The 16,860-nt window shown below is 37.1% G+C and overlaps 1 protein-coding gene across 7 annotated transcripts in view; it reads left to right on the top strand.

Annotated features, from left to right (window-relative positions):
- Positions 1–16,860, top strand: part of PTPRK (protein tyrosine phosphatase receptor type K) — a 568,568-nt gene that overhangs the window by 274,897 nt on the left and 276,811 nt on the right. For all 7 annotated transcript variants that reach the window (XM_030316304.2, XM_030316309.2, XM_030316303.2 and 4 more), the window contains exons 4-5: positions 5,333–5,414; positions 7,753–7,868. In XM_030316304.2, coding sequence (XP_030172164.1) covers positions 5,333–5,414; positions 7,753–7,868 — 198 coding nt within the window. The remainder of the gene's footprint in view (positions 1–5,332; positions 5,415–7,752; positions 7,869–16,860) is intronic.

Here is a 16,860-nt window from a genome sequence, read left to right as displayed (position 1 = left end):
TGCTAACTATAATCACCATGCTGTAAATTAGATCTCCAGAACGTATTCATCTAATGACTGGAAGTTTGTACTCTTAGTACGATATCATTTATATATGGGATCTAAAAAAGCCAAACTCATAGAAGCAGAGACTAGAATCATGGTTACCTGGGTCTGAAGGGTTTTGGAAATGAGGAGATTTCAGTCAAAGAGTGCTAACTTCCAGTTACAAGATGTATGAGGGGGTATTTTTTTTTTTAATTTACTTATTTATTTTGAGAGAGACAGATACAGCATGAGTGGGGAAGGAACAGAGAGAAAGAGGGAGAGAAAGAATCCCAAGCAGCCTCCCGGCTGTCAGTGCAGATCCTGATGCAGGGCTCCATCTTACAAACCATGAGGTCCTGACATCTCTTCCACTTAAGACATTTTTTTACTAGCTTTTGTGACATTTTGTGTCCGTCTCACTTTTATTTTTCTACACAATTTTGTTTTTCTTTCTACAATCTCCTCCTCCTTTTGCAGGCTCATCATTCTCAATCCTGTCATGGTAGAAAGTATCAATTAGGGGCTCCTGGGTGGCTCAGTCAGTTGAGCGTCTAGCTCTAGATTGTGGCTCAGGTCATGATCCAAGGGTCATGGGATTGAGGCCCACATTGGGCTCCATGCTGAGAATGGAGCCTGCTTGGGATTCTCTCTCTCTCTCTCTCTCTCTCTCTCTCTCTCTCTCTCTCTCTCCCTCCCTCCCTCCCTCCCTCCCCCTTTGCCCCTCCTCCACTTGTGTGCCTGCTCTCTAGAAAGAAAGAATGAAGAGGAAGGAAGGAAGGAAGGAAGGAAGGAAGGAAGGAAGGAAGGAAGGAAGGAAGGAAGGAAGGAAGGAAGGAATCTTAAAAATTCAAAAAGAAGTATCAATTAGGAGTTTTCTGGTAACTTTTGACAGACAGTTTTACTAAAGGAAGGGGACAGAAGCTTGGCTGACTGAGCTGATAATAATTAACCTTTATTGGTGCACCTGGGTGACTCGGTTAAGCTTCCGACTTCGGCTCAGGTCGTGATCTCGTGGCTTGGCTCATGAGTTCGAGACCCTGTGTCAGGCTCTGTACTGACAACTCAGAGCCTGGAGCCTGCTTTGGATTCTGTCTCTCTCTCTTCTGCCCCTCCCCCCTCCCTTGCTCACACCCTGTCTCTGTCTCTGTCTCTCTCTCAAAAATAAACATTTAAAAAAACAATACTTACTGAACATTTACTATATACAAGAGACTATCCTAAGCTAGCATACGCATCATCATGCTCCTATTTGTGTCCCCCACCCACCAACTGAGACACACACACACACACACACACACACACACACACACACACACACTCCTCACCACAATCATACAAGGTTGGTATTATTTTTATCCTCAATTTAAAGAAAAGTTAAGTAACTGGACCAAAGTCATAACAGTTAACAAGTGGTGGAGCCAGGAAAGGACCTGAGTCAAACTGCCTCCAGCCTCTATTCTTCCATCAAGTTCACTACCCTGTGTCTCAAGATAAAGAACCAAATGCAAAGAGAGCATTTCCTTTAAACGGGCTTCAAATTTCCTTTAAGATGCTAACATGTTAGATTTTTAAAGATTAACATCATTTTAAATAGTACGTTGATTAGATATTACATTGACTAGGTAGCAGTCCCATCAGCATTACACTCTGCCTATTTTCATACTATACTCACTCCTATGGTCCCAAAGCCATTGGCAATGGGACACAGGAGGCTGGGTGGTTGTTTCGTCTCCCATCCACCCATTCCTAGTGTAGACCTTGTCCTTTGTTACTTCTTTCCTAATTTGTCCTCATAATTACTGACTTCACTGGAATAAAGTGAAGCTGAGAAGTAGAACAGGGGTCTTTGAAGGAAGAGAAATACTTCAGAATGAAAAGATGGCTAATCTATGAACACAGAAATGTGTGTGTGTGTGTGTGCGCACCTGTGTGTGTGTACAAGTGTTTTACATTTCATAGAAGTGTGTCTGATATGAAAACAATTGTCATGTCGCTTTCCAAGTATTGGAACAAAGGCTTAGCAAGAAATAAAAGGGAGAATCAGAGACATTAACTAACATATAACTTGGAGCAGCTGTAGTAGAGGCCCCTTTCCTGGGGGGTGAGAAAACTTGTACTTGACTCCCAACTTTCCTGTTTACAAATACTTGAGCAAATCACATAACCTTTTAGAGCCAAATCCCAAATCCTTAACATGGATATAATGCAGCTTTCATTATAAGGTTTTATAAGGATTAAATAGTAACAGGTGTAAAAGTGCTATATAAACCAAACAGTAAGCTCATCAATGTTGTTAATATGTGAGATTTATGTAAGTGTATCACAGGAAAATAAGTTCTATTTGCTTTAATGGTAGTCCAAGAAAAGAGAAGATACAGAAAGAAAAAAGTGAGAAAGCCATTTTTGAAGAACTACATTTTTATAAATAGACCACATATCTGTGTAATTAATTGTTGTTGGTTATTTCACTTTTGTTGTAGCCAACATTAAATTATTTTAATTTCCTGTTTATCTTTGTTTTACTTTCTCCAATTGTTTTACTTCCTTTGCTTCACGTAGGTGATAAGCTTGTGCATGTTTACTACACTCCCTGGGAAAAAGTTTCTAATTCGTTTAAATTGAGCTTTTATTCTGGACAATAGATTCGGGCCTTGATTTAAAAGGGAACAAAAGAATCAGTTCTTTATTATAGCAAAAAAAAAAGTTTCTCTTTTTAGTGACCTCATTTTCCCTGCTAAGTGTGTCTTTGCCTCATTAACAAGAGCTGGAGGAAATTTCTAAGATCATATTCCTTTACTACTAAGGATCTAATCAGCTTTATCACTTCAACAGAGCCCTCACCTTGTAAGGCTCCTGTGTCCAGTCAGGGGAAACAAATCTCAGTAGCTTAATTATGGAAAGCTTGCTTGAGCAAATGCTCAGGCCAGATCTAATGTTTGGTGTCAGGAAGACAACCAGGGCTTCCCAGAAGAAGGGAGCAATGGAAGCCATACCAGATGTCACCTTTCACCCATCTAAGAGGCTAGCCTGGGAACAGAATGAACAGGCTCTTTTTGCATGCTGTTTTCACTCCACTCCATTACCTGAAATACTGAAGGTAATGATTCCAATCAATTTTTTTTGCTACTCTAGCAACATTCTTGGATTATTAACTAAATAAGTGAAGTAAGGTTGAATTAAAATGGGGAGGGGGGAAAGGCAAACCCTAAAGAACAAGGACTTTATCCTTTGGCAAACTGAATTAATACAGAGAATGTACCTCATATAACAGAAAGTTGAACTCAGAACGCCTGTGATAGAATTGTCATCACATGTAACCCAAGCAATTTATTTAACTGGGTCTTCCTAGCCTCATCTTGGCAATACTTTTTAATTTAGTTTTTCTCGAACTCTCTCTTACCTTTCATATTTTTTTTGCCACTTCCTACATCTTTTTTTATCTAGACTTCCAAATTTCTAGAATGCTGCACAACACGCTTCACTGTTTTCATCTTTGCCCAGCAGAGGCCCTAGGTTTGTGCTGAGCTAGAACCACACCCTGATCCCTGAATTGGCAAATAATGCCCATGGGAAAGGAGATATGGCTGCAAATCATGGAATCACATTGGAGAGACTCTCTCCTGAAATTTATGTTCATCTAGATGCCATTGTTTATACAGATATCTGATATTTTAAAATTATGGTTATTATAGCTTCTCTGGCCCTTTCTAATTTTGTTTTTCTTTTTGATGGGAGTGTTCACCTGCCTGAAACCTCCTGATACTTCTCTTCTTTCCTTGATCATTATGCCTGAATCACACTTTGTTGGCTTTCCTGCTGCTGCTGTATTGCTGCCTTCTATTTCAGTGGTTTTCTCCTCTTCATCTTCCTGTGCCATCTTATTCACCCATCATGTTCACTTTCAAATCTGTAACTTACTTCCATGATCACATCTAAATCTAAAGGTTAATGGGCATTGAGGAGGGCACCTGTTGGGATGAGCACTGGGCATTGTATGGAAACCAATTTGACAATAAATTATGTTTAATATAAAAAATAAAAAAATAAAGGTTTATTGTGAACCTATTTCTTATATTTGAGATATGTTTGTCCTGTTATCCCATAAGCCTGTACCCTATGTGCACCCTAGGCAAATCAGATTTGAAATGTACTTAGTCATTTCTCCCTCAACTTTGTACATTGTCTGCATCACTAGTCCTGGCTAGGGATTCCAATAGCATCATTCACCTAGTGGTGCAATCCTGGAGCCAGAATTGACCTATATTTCACCACAACTAACAAGTCAATAAGTTTTATTTTGTCTGTTTCCTTAGTTTTATTTTTATCTCTCCTTTTTCTTTGCATCTGTCTATTTACATCACTAGTAGCATACGACCTTAGCATTTCTAGCCTCAGCTTATTTTGGTCCATCCTTTACCTTATAGGCATATATATGTTTCTAATAGATCAACTTGTTTACATATATTCCTACTTTAAACATCAGCTTCCATTACATTTCCTAAAATGTTTGGCAGAATACTCCAAAAATAATCTGTATATCTCCATGAATAAGGGAGCCCATAGTCAAATGTAATATTGAAATGTGGCATGCAAAATATGGTTTCTCTTGAAAAGTCACACTATATGAAGTTTCTCTATTGGTTGTAACAACACAACTCTATAACACAAGCTTATATTTGAACATGGAAATGCTTTTGTTTAATATTTATTAATATGGGATTATTGACAGGATGTACTCCTGATTTTAGTCCCATGGTATTCAAGGTGTTCCATGCCTAGCTCTCTAATCTCACCTCTTCCCTTTTGAACCTTTGTAACCAGTCAGATGACATTCATTTCGTTTCCCAAACACACAGCTCTATTCTATTCCATTGTATATTGTTTCTTTTGCCTGGAATACTTCTACTCTATCGAATGGCCTCTGGTTTTGAAAATTTAGCAGTTAAAAGCTTAGATCATTTGATTGGTTAGCATACTGCTTGGTACATTTTAGGTGCTCAACGTATTTTAAATAAATAACAAAAACAGAGAAAATTAATAAGAGAAACTTTAGCTATTTATTCATTCTACCTAGATATAGCCCATTCAGGAATTCTAATGCATAATAGCACTTGCTTAATTTTTTTTTTTTTTTTTTTTGTTTACTCGGACAAGATTTGGGAAGACTTACATTATAAGATATCTTTAATTCTTATAGAATAAAACTCAAAATTAATTTTTGTAAGTGTGCTATAGCTATTCTTCTTTTACTGTGAAAATTCCTTAAAAATGATTGTTGCCAATGGTTTCTGTTTCTTTCTGACAGGTAATATTTGAAGCTGAAGTCTCAGGAGGAAGGAGTGGTTATATTGCCATTGATGACATCCAAGTACTGAGTTATCCTTGTGGTAGGTTGTGATTAAGAATTGTATTTTTCTATGTCCTTTCAAGACTTGTCTTATATTGGCAGTGACCGTTGACTGTTCATCATTTGGCCATACCTGTCTCTTTTGTTTTTACTCCTAGCCTTCTGTTCACTTTTAAAAGAACACTGAAGCATTTCTAGAATTTTCAAATCAAATATTTTTCAGAATTATAACTAATTCTACACAGATTAAAGGATTCTTTTAGCTATTGAATTACTGAGAACAAAATGCAGATGTAAATGAAACTCTAGATAGGACATGCTCCATCTTTTGGTTTTATTTATTTATTTATTTATTTATTTATTTATTTATTTATGAGAGAGAGCGAGAGCGAGAGCGAGAGAGAAGAGAGATTCCCAAACAGGCTTGATGCTCAGCACGCAGCCCGTCGCAGGGCGCAATCCCATGACCCTGGGATTTTGACCTCAGCCAAAATCAAGAGTCAGACGCTCAACCCACTGAGCCACTCAGGCACCCTATCTTTTGGTTTCATTAAACAATCTAGGAAAGTAAAGAAGAATGACAAATCAGAGCTCAACGGAAAGGAAACTAAAAGAAACCTTACAAACTTATGTGATCTGCTCAGTTGAAAGTTGGAGTGAAGGAAAGAGAATGAATCAGTTCACCTATTCCAAACTTCAGACTAAAGTTTTGGTAATAAATATCTGGTTAATCCATATAAAACAACAAAATAATCGACAGCAAACAAAAAGTGACTCGGTTTAGTAATACCTTGTTTTGTTATGTCTCTAGATGCACATTGGTTGATCTAGATGCACATTGGTTGATCTCAGATGCACATTGGTGGTATAACTAAATTTATGTGTACATCACATTCAGTGGAGCCAGATATAAAACCACTGGCGTAAATTCAGAGCTTACCTATATCTCCCAACAACGGCATTTTAAAGGGCCCATGACTTCTAGATGATCTGTTCAGTGATCCTCTTGGTGGAAATTTTGTCGCCATTGTAGGCACCATGCACAGGGTGGGGGTGGAGGGACACCGTGCCAGGGGCCAAGGCTGTGTGCCTGGTGAGTGCTTGGTAAATGCCAGTGTGCATCTGCCTCACTACCAGGGGTGGCACATCACAGATTGTGTGACCCTCCTTGGTTCTGATTCAGTAGGTATGGGGGGTGGTGCTGAAAATTTTCATCTCTAATAATTTCCCAGGTGATGCTGCTGCTGCTGGCCTGGAGTTCACAATTTGAGAACCACAGTTCCAGGTCACATTTAGCTCAAGCATTTCTGTTTTTGATGCCTATACAAAAATGAGGTGCTTAAGACAGAGGTAGCAAGCAGGCAAGGGTCTAATGATTTATTCCATGTAGTATGTTCTAAGAAAAAGAGGACAAAATCATCTCACTTACAGTTCAAGTTGGTTTGCTAAATTCTTTCAGCCCATTAGTACATGAGAATGATGTTTCCATCCACTGTTCATTTATAATTATTGAAAGAGAGATGTGAAAGAAAGGCTCTCAGGAGTAAACAAGTAGAAATATAAATTGACAACAACAGTTTTATTGTGCTTTGGGCCTCTAGGAACTTGCTTTTAGTCACTGTGTCTTAGCTTTTCCTGTGTATATTTACTTTTCAGTGGAAAACATGAATAAGCTTCATTTCTAAAAGGTAATCATAGAGAACACTAATTTGACAGTCATATAACTCACGTAGGTTTTGACTAAAGTTACCACTTTTTGTTGGTCTGCTATGTCTTTGGGTAACTTTCTTAGAACTCTGAATGGATAGGAAGTGGATTTAGCAACAGTTATGCTGATCTGTTTGAGAGAAACAAAAATATTTCCTTGGTCTTTGAAGTACTAGAGAATCATAGCTTTTGAAATGAAAAAAAAAATAAATAAAAAGAGAGATCTAACTGCTTAATTGTAAATTAATAGTTCAATGGCCACGTCTTCATCAGTATGTTAGATATCACTGTATGTTTTCATTATACTTTTCCATTATGCTCTGGCTTATGCCTATTTGATCTCTTTTGCTTTCTTTGACTTGTAACTGTTTTATTATCACCCATATGTAACACGCTATGACCGACCTTCAGCAGTAATTGTTGAGTGCTCTCGCTGTATACAACAGTGCTCCTGCAATTACGGGCAATAAGTAATAGGGCTATTGAGGGGGAAAAAAAGAGAATTGTGGGAAGGATTGTGTATATAAGCACAAAGAAAACTCAATTTTCTTCCATACGATATTAGTTTTGGCCAAAGGTTAAAAGTGTTAACCACATTATTCTCTTGGGAAAAAGTAACATGGCACGTTTTCTTCATGTGAAAACAGTAAAAATTTTTTCTGCCTTCACAGATAAATCTCCTCATTTCCTCCGTCTGGGGGACGTGGAGGTCAATGCAGGGCAGAACGCTACATTTCAGTGTATTGCTACAGGGAGAGATGCTGTGCATAACAAGTTATGGCTGCAGGTAAGGCCAAGTTGGCAGTTGAGCTACAGGGTACACTTGATTTTTAAAAAATCACAAATATACTGCCTGTGGTGTCATTCGTGTGTGTGTGTGTGTGTGTGTGTGTGACAGAGGGAGAGAGAAAGAGAGAGAGAGAGAGAGAATGGGAGAGAGAAAGAAACAAGTTCTCTTGTTCATCTTTTGATGTGGAAAACAAAGGCAGAAAAAGAAATTAAATATCCTTACAACTTACGTCCCATTTACGAGTCCTTGAGACAGGCAGAGTGGCATTCCTCTGAGAGCCCCAGCTACCTCCATGTTGATACTTTGCTAAAGGCAAAAGGCAATCTCAGCCCAACCCCCCAGGATCCTGTAAGTCTACTTTAACATATAAAAATTCCTTTGGAAGCTTCCTTCATCTCTACCCCCCAAGATATATATTGGCAATCATACTCCAAGCTTATGGCCCACTGATATACATCTGAAGGGTCTCATGGCTGAGGGTTTACTAGACAGTAGTAAATGAACCGTTCCTAAGGATAGCTAACAATAGCTAGCCCCCTCAAGGTCCTGGAAACCTTGTTTCCAAGATACCTTAGAGACTCTCTATCCCTAAACCCCTCCCAACCTGAAGGTATATAATCAGTCACCTGTCACAACCCCAGTGCAGCTCTTTCTGCCCAGGGTTCCTATCCCCATGCTTTAATAAAATTACCTTTATGCACTGAAGACGTCTCCTCCAAATCCAAACGCTTCAGACCACATCAGGTTTGATTTAATTGATTGCAGACTCATTTCAGATATTTCCATTATTGAAATATGAATAAACATGTAACAGTATATCCTTAATAAGTATTTGGGTTTGTTTCTAGTGAAAAGTAATGTTTCTCTAATGTTATGTATAACTTGTAAAAACAATTTTTTCTAAATCCATTCAAAGTAGGAAAAAAATGAAAATTTCCTCATTTAATATTTTGAAAAATTAACATACAAGAGCATAGTACTTAAGTAGAAACGGTCATATTCTGATAAACTTCTTTAAAATATTTTAACTAAACTTTGGGAAACTTCCGGAAATGTGAATTGGAAAAGAGCCAATTAAATTTTTCCAGAACTTTTGTGTGTAAGGGTTAATCACAGAACTGAGGTCAAGACGTTTGCTTTGCATACATTAAATCCTCAGTAAATATTTAATGAATTACAATTTGGCATAATGTTGGAGAAATGTAAATGGTACATACAAAGAGCTTTGAAAAAATCAGAGAGAAAACAATAGAGTAAGGAATGGGACTTGCCTTCAGAGAATATCTACCAATCCTACAGCAGTGATGGGGTGAGGGGAGGCGGTGGGGGGGAGGTGGGTAAGGGCTAAGAGCAGCTCTAAAGTCAGGAGCCTGGTCCTGTAGGAAAGATGACTGTTGAGCTAAATATTTGAAGCTAGAAATATAAGTAATAATATCCTCTGAGCCCTTGTATTATTATTTCTTGTTCTGTTTGCATCAGAATGAAGGAAGGGGCTTAAGTAGTCAGAATTTTAAATTCCTGAGAATGACTTGAACATAGATATCAGCACTTATTTTATCATACTTACCATATTCTCAGAGAGGTAAAATTAGTATTGAGAATAATCATTAAGTTGCCAGAGGTTGGGGTCATGATTATAATAAATGAATATTGAAATCATATCTGGTATAAGGCCTAAAACTGTGCTAGATGTTAAAATTTGTTATTTCATCAAATTCTCATACCCACTTGGCTGTTAAACAGATGTACTCATATAAATCTAATGATTACTACTTTCATAATTCACGTGATTTGCTGGTATCAGCCTATCATCCTGAATATGCGGAAAGGAAATGATGCCCCTACTTTTTTTTTTTTTTTTCTGTGTTTATGCTGATTTCCCCTATAGATTCTGAATTATGAGATCATTCTTTCTGGAGAGGGTATTGTATAATGTGCAGTCTGTTTTGTCAGCTGAACATCAAGTCAGAATCCCTCTTTCTCTCAGCCTAAACAATTAATTTAAAAAATGTTTTTAGACATTTTTTCTAATCAATTTGTTATTTATTTATTTATTTTTTCCATTTCGGTGGGAACATTAGTTGGCATTTGACTTTAGCTGTGATCCATGTTGTCTTGTCTTGGAGAACCAAGCTCTGCAGTCTGCCCCTGGTTTTATGCCCCAGGATTTATTGTGACATTGAAATAAAAGGGTTTTGTGTGCTCAGACACCAGCTGCCTTGTGGCAACAAAGACATTCTGGCTCTGCTGGTCTGAGTGGGTTGCAGTCAAAATACTGCTCGTTTATTGTTTGTTTCCTACTTTCTGGATTGGCCCATTTCATTACAGTTTTTAAAAATATTCCCTCTGCCATTTTATAAAGAAAGATGTGAGATAAAAATATTCTGTGAGACCTCTATTCTACTTTTCTCCACTTCTCTTTACATGTCCTAAGGTGAATTTTTGCATTTCTCTTCTGTTTTGATATTGAGATTACCCAATTCCTCAGCGGTGTACATATTTACCTTATTCTTTTAAAAAGCTTTTCTACTTTTTCAGTAACACCACTTAAATTACCTTAAGTTATTGTTGTAAATCATTCTTCACGTTTAAGAAACATTGAAACTATCAACTCCTTAGTCGAGGGATGTTTTCAAACAAACTAGACTAGTTATTGTATATAAATATATGGTGAGTCAATCAGAATGTGACCAGTAACTTTAAAAAATTTCGTTTGCTTCAAGTAGTAGAAATATAGTAAAGCAGAAAGAATCTTGATTCCATAAGGAATCTGCAAGCCAACCCATACAAATAAATGTCAAGTCATGTTTGCTTGATGCAGAACAACTTCGAGAAATCGGGAGGCGCAACTCTTAATTTGAACCTTAATTCGAACCCTTTAGCCCTTCCAACCCAGTTAATTGTATGGGCGTAGAGAATTCATTGAATTATTCTGGACTTCAAGTTCCTTAATTATAAAAGGAGATGTGGATAGAAACTAAGATCCCTTCCAGCTATAAAATGCTAAACTAGGTCTTTACATTTTTTTTTTTGATGGCCTAAGACATAGCCTTCATTACCTTTTTTGTTTGATGGAAGAATGTGAAATTGTTTATTAGTTGTGTATGGGTAAAAATGGTCCCTTAAAATTAAGTATCATTATGAGAACAACTGCTTAACCTATCTGCTGACAGTACTGAGACCCAATTGAAAGCAACTCCAGATGAAAAGTCATTGCATCCTGTCACAAAAGTAATGGAATAATTGAGTAGCTGTTACGCTTGCAATGTAGGTGTAATTAAAAAATGGCAATTGACCCTTTATGTTTTCCAAATCACTTACATTATACAGTATTAAGCTTCACTTGTTAAATGTTTAAGTATGGGGTAAAAAACAAAAACAAAAACAAAAAAAAACCCAAAGAAAAGCAGCCAACTTTCTATCTTAAAGGAAAAACAAAACACTGCTTTAACCATAATAACCTGGTAGTGTTTGACATTTAAAATAATTTATGTGTGGAAATACATTAAAAAATAAATCTCTCACTTGTTTATTGTCTTTAGCTTACAATTGATCTGTCAATCATTTTTATTGTTTAAAATGACACACAAATTAAGTAAATTAAAAAACAGAGCACGAAAAGCAAGAATCTGAGTTACCTGAGCTAATGTAGGATAATTCATAAGGTATATATCATAGTGGTTCTGGATGTATCTTTAGGGAGTGTTCTTTTCTGTAAGATCTCAGATTGTATAATTACAGGGTCTTAGAATTAGGTCATTTACTCTAGACATTTAGAAAACAATGACAAAATACCCAAATTAACCTCCTTGTACAAGCTCAGTGAACTACCGATGCATAGAACAATATGGATGACTGTTTTTAGAAGTCTATTTAGTGTCAACAGGCTACTGGTATGGTAAAATTATGAGCTTTTCTTGGCCATAGCTTAAAATAGTGTGTTATGAAGTTCATTTATGTTGGAAAAGGTACTAAGACTTTAGTCGCTTGTAGAGAATTTCCAAATTCCTTTTTGATCGTAAAACTCAATGAAGTAGCATGCATTCTAGATACAAGCACAACATTTGTTGTCAGGTTACGATTTGCAATTTTTCCCCACTTGAACAGATGTTTTTCAGTGCTTCCAACAAGTTTTAGAACTATGCTATTTTTTGTTTTCAAGGAACCCCTAGTGGTAGAGAATTTGTGGATCGTAACTTAAGGCTTATGGGAAAACATAGGTTATAGGAAATAAGATCACTAATGAAATTTTAATGGACAATTTTATACTGAAATAAAATAGTAAAACAACTGGTTATATTTTTGAGAAGTGTCAGATACTTTCCTTATAGGAAAGAGAAAAATTAACCTACATTTTTGTAGGTTAGAAGTTTTAGTCTTGCCCTTTTATTGCATTGCTTACTGATATGAATAGTAAAGTAATGGTGGCAAAAAGTGACTATGACACAACAGTTCCACTCCTAAGTATTTACACAAGAGATATAAAGGCATGTGTTCACAAAGTGACCTGTGAAAGAATGTTTATAACAGCTTTATTCATAATAACCAAGAACAGTAAAGAACCCCAATGCCCATTAACAGAACGGGTAAACACTGTGTGGTTCATTCAAGCAATGGAATGCCACTGAGCAATAACAAAGAATGAGGTACTGATACATGTACCAATATGGATAAATCTCAGCAATATTATGTTTTCAGAAAGGGGGCAGACAGAAGAGAGTGCAAACTGTGTGATTACATTTATATTAAGCGCCAGAAGAAACACAACTAATTTACGGTGATAGAAATCAGAAGAGTATTTGACTGTGGGGGATGAGGATAGACTGGATGTGGCTGGGGGGTAATGTTAATTTCATATATGTTTATTGGCGTGTTGGGTCTTTGGGTACATATACATTTGTTAGATGTTAAGAACCATCCAATTCTCTGAATATACAGTTTGCCTCAATAAACCATGAATGAGGAAAAGTATGTGATGCATCTTATCACATAACCTCAGTCCTGGCAGTACTAATCAAGCCACAGATGGCAATAGCCTGTGAACATTAACCTGGACTTTTGTCCATCTTGTCCATTTGAAGTTATTTGATTAGGTTCGGGGGTAATTTTTAATCATTAATCTATGCTGAAATATAGAATAAAGCATGTTCTGAGTGTTCTGTCTTCAGAACATGTTATAAATTCTGAGGATGTAAAAGAATTGGAAACAGGGTTGGACTGTAACTTATGACTTAGTATTCTTCTCTGAAGGTCCAGTATAAGTGGACACCTACATGGCAAATCAAATAGAGCCCACTGCTGGAACATCTGTCTGACCATATGCTTTGGCCTCAGGTTCAATGTAGAAACTAAAATGCTAATGACTCCATCCATCATTACAGAGCTTGGCAGGCATGCTTCATTGGATTGGACAGAGAAATTCAACAGTGGAGTTACTGAAAGTCGAGAATTGTGTGGGTAGATTTGGTGACACCATTTGTTTTGGTGAATTGAAATGAGAGGCTGTTTGATGTATGACTGATAATCCTATGCAGATTGCCATCAAAGCTGTGGCAATTGGGCCAATCTGTCAGTAATTGCCGCAGGTGCTGGCACTGTGCCTCCTCAGTGGGCCTGCCAAAGCAGGCAAGTCAGCCATCACTTTGCACTTGGTGAGGTTCATCGGCACTAATGTAGTAGGATACAGCTAGTTTCTCAGCCAAAGGAAATGTCATTCCTTATGGAGCAATAGATAATTCAAGCAATGGATTGAGAGTAATAATTGGAGAGTAAAATTAGTGAAATGAGATGCAAATTGTTCTAAAAAAAACCAACCAGAGACAGGCTGACCTCTTGTAGTACCAATTGTTGTCAGCTGAGGATCAAGGAAAGTGGTTGGTCTAAAACTTCTGGACACATAGTGTTTTGTCTAGCCAGGGAAATGTCATGGTCTTATTCCTATACTGCATGTGAATATCATCATGCAAGCAATGGAAATCAGAAGCATGATTTTTTAAAAAAATGACTTAATTTGAAAGTATGAAAATTTTAGCTCGTGAAACATATCACTACACAATTTCAAAGCCACACAGTCATTGTTCACAAGGCTCCCTCTGATGCCTCCATGCTGTGGTATTTTTCCATGCCTATGCCTGGATATTTGTAGCATATTTGACCTCCACAAGAGATTTTACTACCCCTGATACTATTTCTTTTTGAGAAAAAAAGTCTGATAATTTTTGCATTTATTATAATGAAGGAAAATTCTTGGAAGGAACTGATCCATGCCTAGAAAGATGGAGTTTATGGTGGGCAATTCATTGAAAAATAATTTGAGAGGAATATTTCAAAGCCCAATTGACTAAACATGTAATTTGTGACTAGCTTACATTGAGTACCATGGAAAAAAAAAAGAAAAATAAATAAAAGGGATGAGGTATAGTGAAAATTGCCCTACTCTCTGGGCTTGATGGAAGTCCTGACATTGTTGGTCATTGGCCTTAAGAGGGCTGGCACATATCTAAAATATTAGAATAACAAAAGGCAGTATATAATTAGTAGGACAGTGAATAAAGTTGAAGAAACGATATCAGAATGGCTGAAGGGACATGGTATAAATATATCTTGAGAGTCATGGGAGACTGGAGAAACAAACTTCTTAAAGTCTTAGATTATTGGGACTATTCAAGAGGGATTTAATTGGTTCTGTATAGGTACTAAAGTACAATGCTAACTAACAGTTTGAAGTTATATGGTGAGAGATATAAGCTGATTATAAGGGAGAACTTTGTAATTGTAGGGCTGTTGAAACCTAGAATGAGCTATTCCAGGAGGTAGTAAAACTACAATTAGTGGAAGTATCCAAGCATAATCTGGATAAGCACTTGCTAGAGCTGTAGAGGATGTTTAAGCATGAAGCTGAATACTTTTTAAGATCCTTTCAGCCCAGAGAAATGTCTTTGAAACCGAGGAAGAAAAGACTGTATAGAATCAATGCATGATACTATTTCAGAGTTGAGCGAGAACTACGTAGACTGGAATGTTTGGTGAAATCATTAAGAGAGATTTGATGGAGTCTTTGAAGGACATATAAGACTTGAATAGCAAAGTCTGAGTGGGCATGGTTATCACTACAGATTAGGGTGTGTGTGTGGGATGGGATAGCAACATCAGGAGAAGGATCTTATTGAAGTGGAAAGTTTGCAATGAGAAGCAGAAGTAAATATAGTTTTTGTCAGGGTTGGGACTAGGCCATGATGAAAACATAAGCCAGAAAGAAGTCACTGTTAGCAGTGCAGATATGAAGTCTTGAGAGCCCAGATTGGACGCCAGTGCAGTTGGAATACATGTTAGTAGAGGAGAGGGACAGATGAAAGAAGACAGTAGTTTTGGATCATGCCAGGTGACAGAATTAGGGAGGATGTGAGTGAAATGATCGAGACAGCTTTCTAAATTTCCTCAAAAGTTTATTTTTTAAAGCCAGTGAGTTTGTTTCCACATTTTCTGTTTTGGAACTGATTTGTCTCTTAGACCCATTTGTTTATTGTTTTTCTTTCTATCTTCATAACTGCATATAAGTTATCCTAGATAGGAGTGAAAGGTGAGGAGACATTCCCATTCCTTTTGGCTCTCTTTAGCTTTAATAAAAGTTTGTGAAGACAGTTTGAAGCTTGCCACCAAATTAAACCTCTGGGTGGTCCTGGGATCCACGGAAGGCTGTTGGTGTTTTCAGCCTTGGCTTCTTCTGTACCTTATGGCAAACAGAGCAGGAGTAGTGTCTGAGAGGAGTGTTAACCATGTCTGTTGTGCTTCCCTCTATTTTTTATAAACACTAGCCTCCTATTTAATTCTAATTGTCTCCTTTTATTCTTAATTTAAGCAGTAGTGCCTTTTTGTTTCTCCTGTATATATGCTCATTTACAATTATTTCTATTCTACTTAAGAGACTACGGACCAAGGGGCGCCTGGGTGGCTCATTCGGTTAAGCGTCCGACTTCGGCTCAGGTCATGATCTGACGGTCCGTGAGTTTGAGCCCCGCGTCGGGCTCTGTGCTGACAACTCAGAGCCTGGAGCCTGCTTCGGATTCTGTGTCTCCCTCTCTCTCTCTGACCGTCCCCCGTTCATGCTCTGTCTCTCTCTGTCTCAAAAATAAATAAATATTAAAAAAAATAACTTGAACAAAAAGAGATTACGGACCATTTGTTAGCTAAGCTATCACTCTGGTCAGTCTGCTTTTCTTCAGCACATTGGTTTGAGTTCAGGGCGTCATATTCTTACTTCATGGCTTTATACAAAGAATTATGGCTATTGGTCTTGAAGTAAAATCAATGACCATGTATCATGGAGTATAATGTTTATCTTTTATCTTTGGCATTTTGTGTGTGTATGTATGTAAATGATGAGCTCAGAACATTTAATCATATGTAATTTGGAGGATTATTAAATATCCATGAGGTCATTTTGGTTGGCTTTGTGGCTTCTTACCATAAAGAGTTCAATCCCTTGAAGATATGGTGCACTCTTTTCCTTCCTCAATAATTTATGAACTCTTGAGTTAGTTGTCTACAGATTACATAATTGATTAAAAATGAATAATGTGTGGAATGTACTCTATCTTTCTTATCTATCCCTGGAGCATGACTGTAAAAGCCCGACAGTCATAGAAGCTCAAGGATTTCTTCTTATCGATACCTATAAATAACAATTTACTGCTTTTTCTGCGCAAGAATAATATACTCTTCTGTTGTTCTTAGAGCTGCCCTTTCAGAGTATTTTCTAAGTGTGTCACATCAAGCACTTTACAACTTTCCATTGACTTCTTGTGATCAGTATTACAACACGAAAGCTCTGGTAGCAGGCTGGGTTTCTTCTTTATGAAAAGTATCTGATATAAAGACTTAATATTTAAAAAGTCATTTTATTGTAACACAAAACATAGAAACTGTTCAAAAATAAAAACTATGACTGAATGAATTTTTATAAGGTACACACCACAAAGGATAAGAAAGG

The sequence above is a fragment of the Lynx canadensis genome, chromosome B2 (assembly GCF_007474595.2).
Source record: "Lynx canadensis isolate LIC74 chromosome B2, mLynCan4.pri.v2, whole genome shotgun sequence".
Taxonomy (NCBI): Eukaryota; Metazoa; Chordata; class Mammalia; order Carnivora; family Felidae; genus Lynx; species Lynx canadensis.
This window is presented reverse-complemented; position numbering and strand designations above follow the sequence as displayed.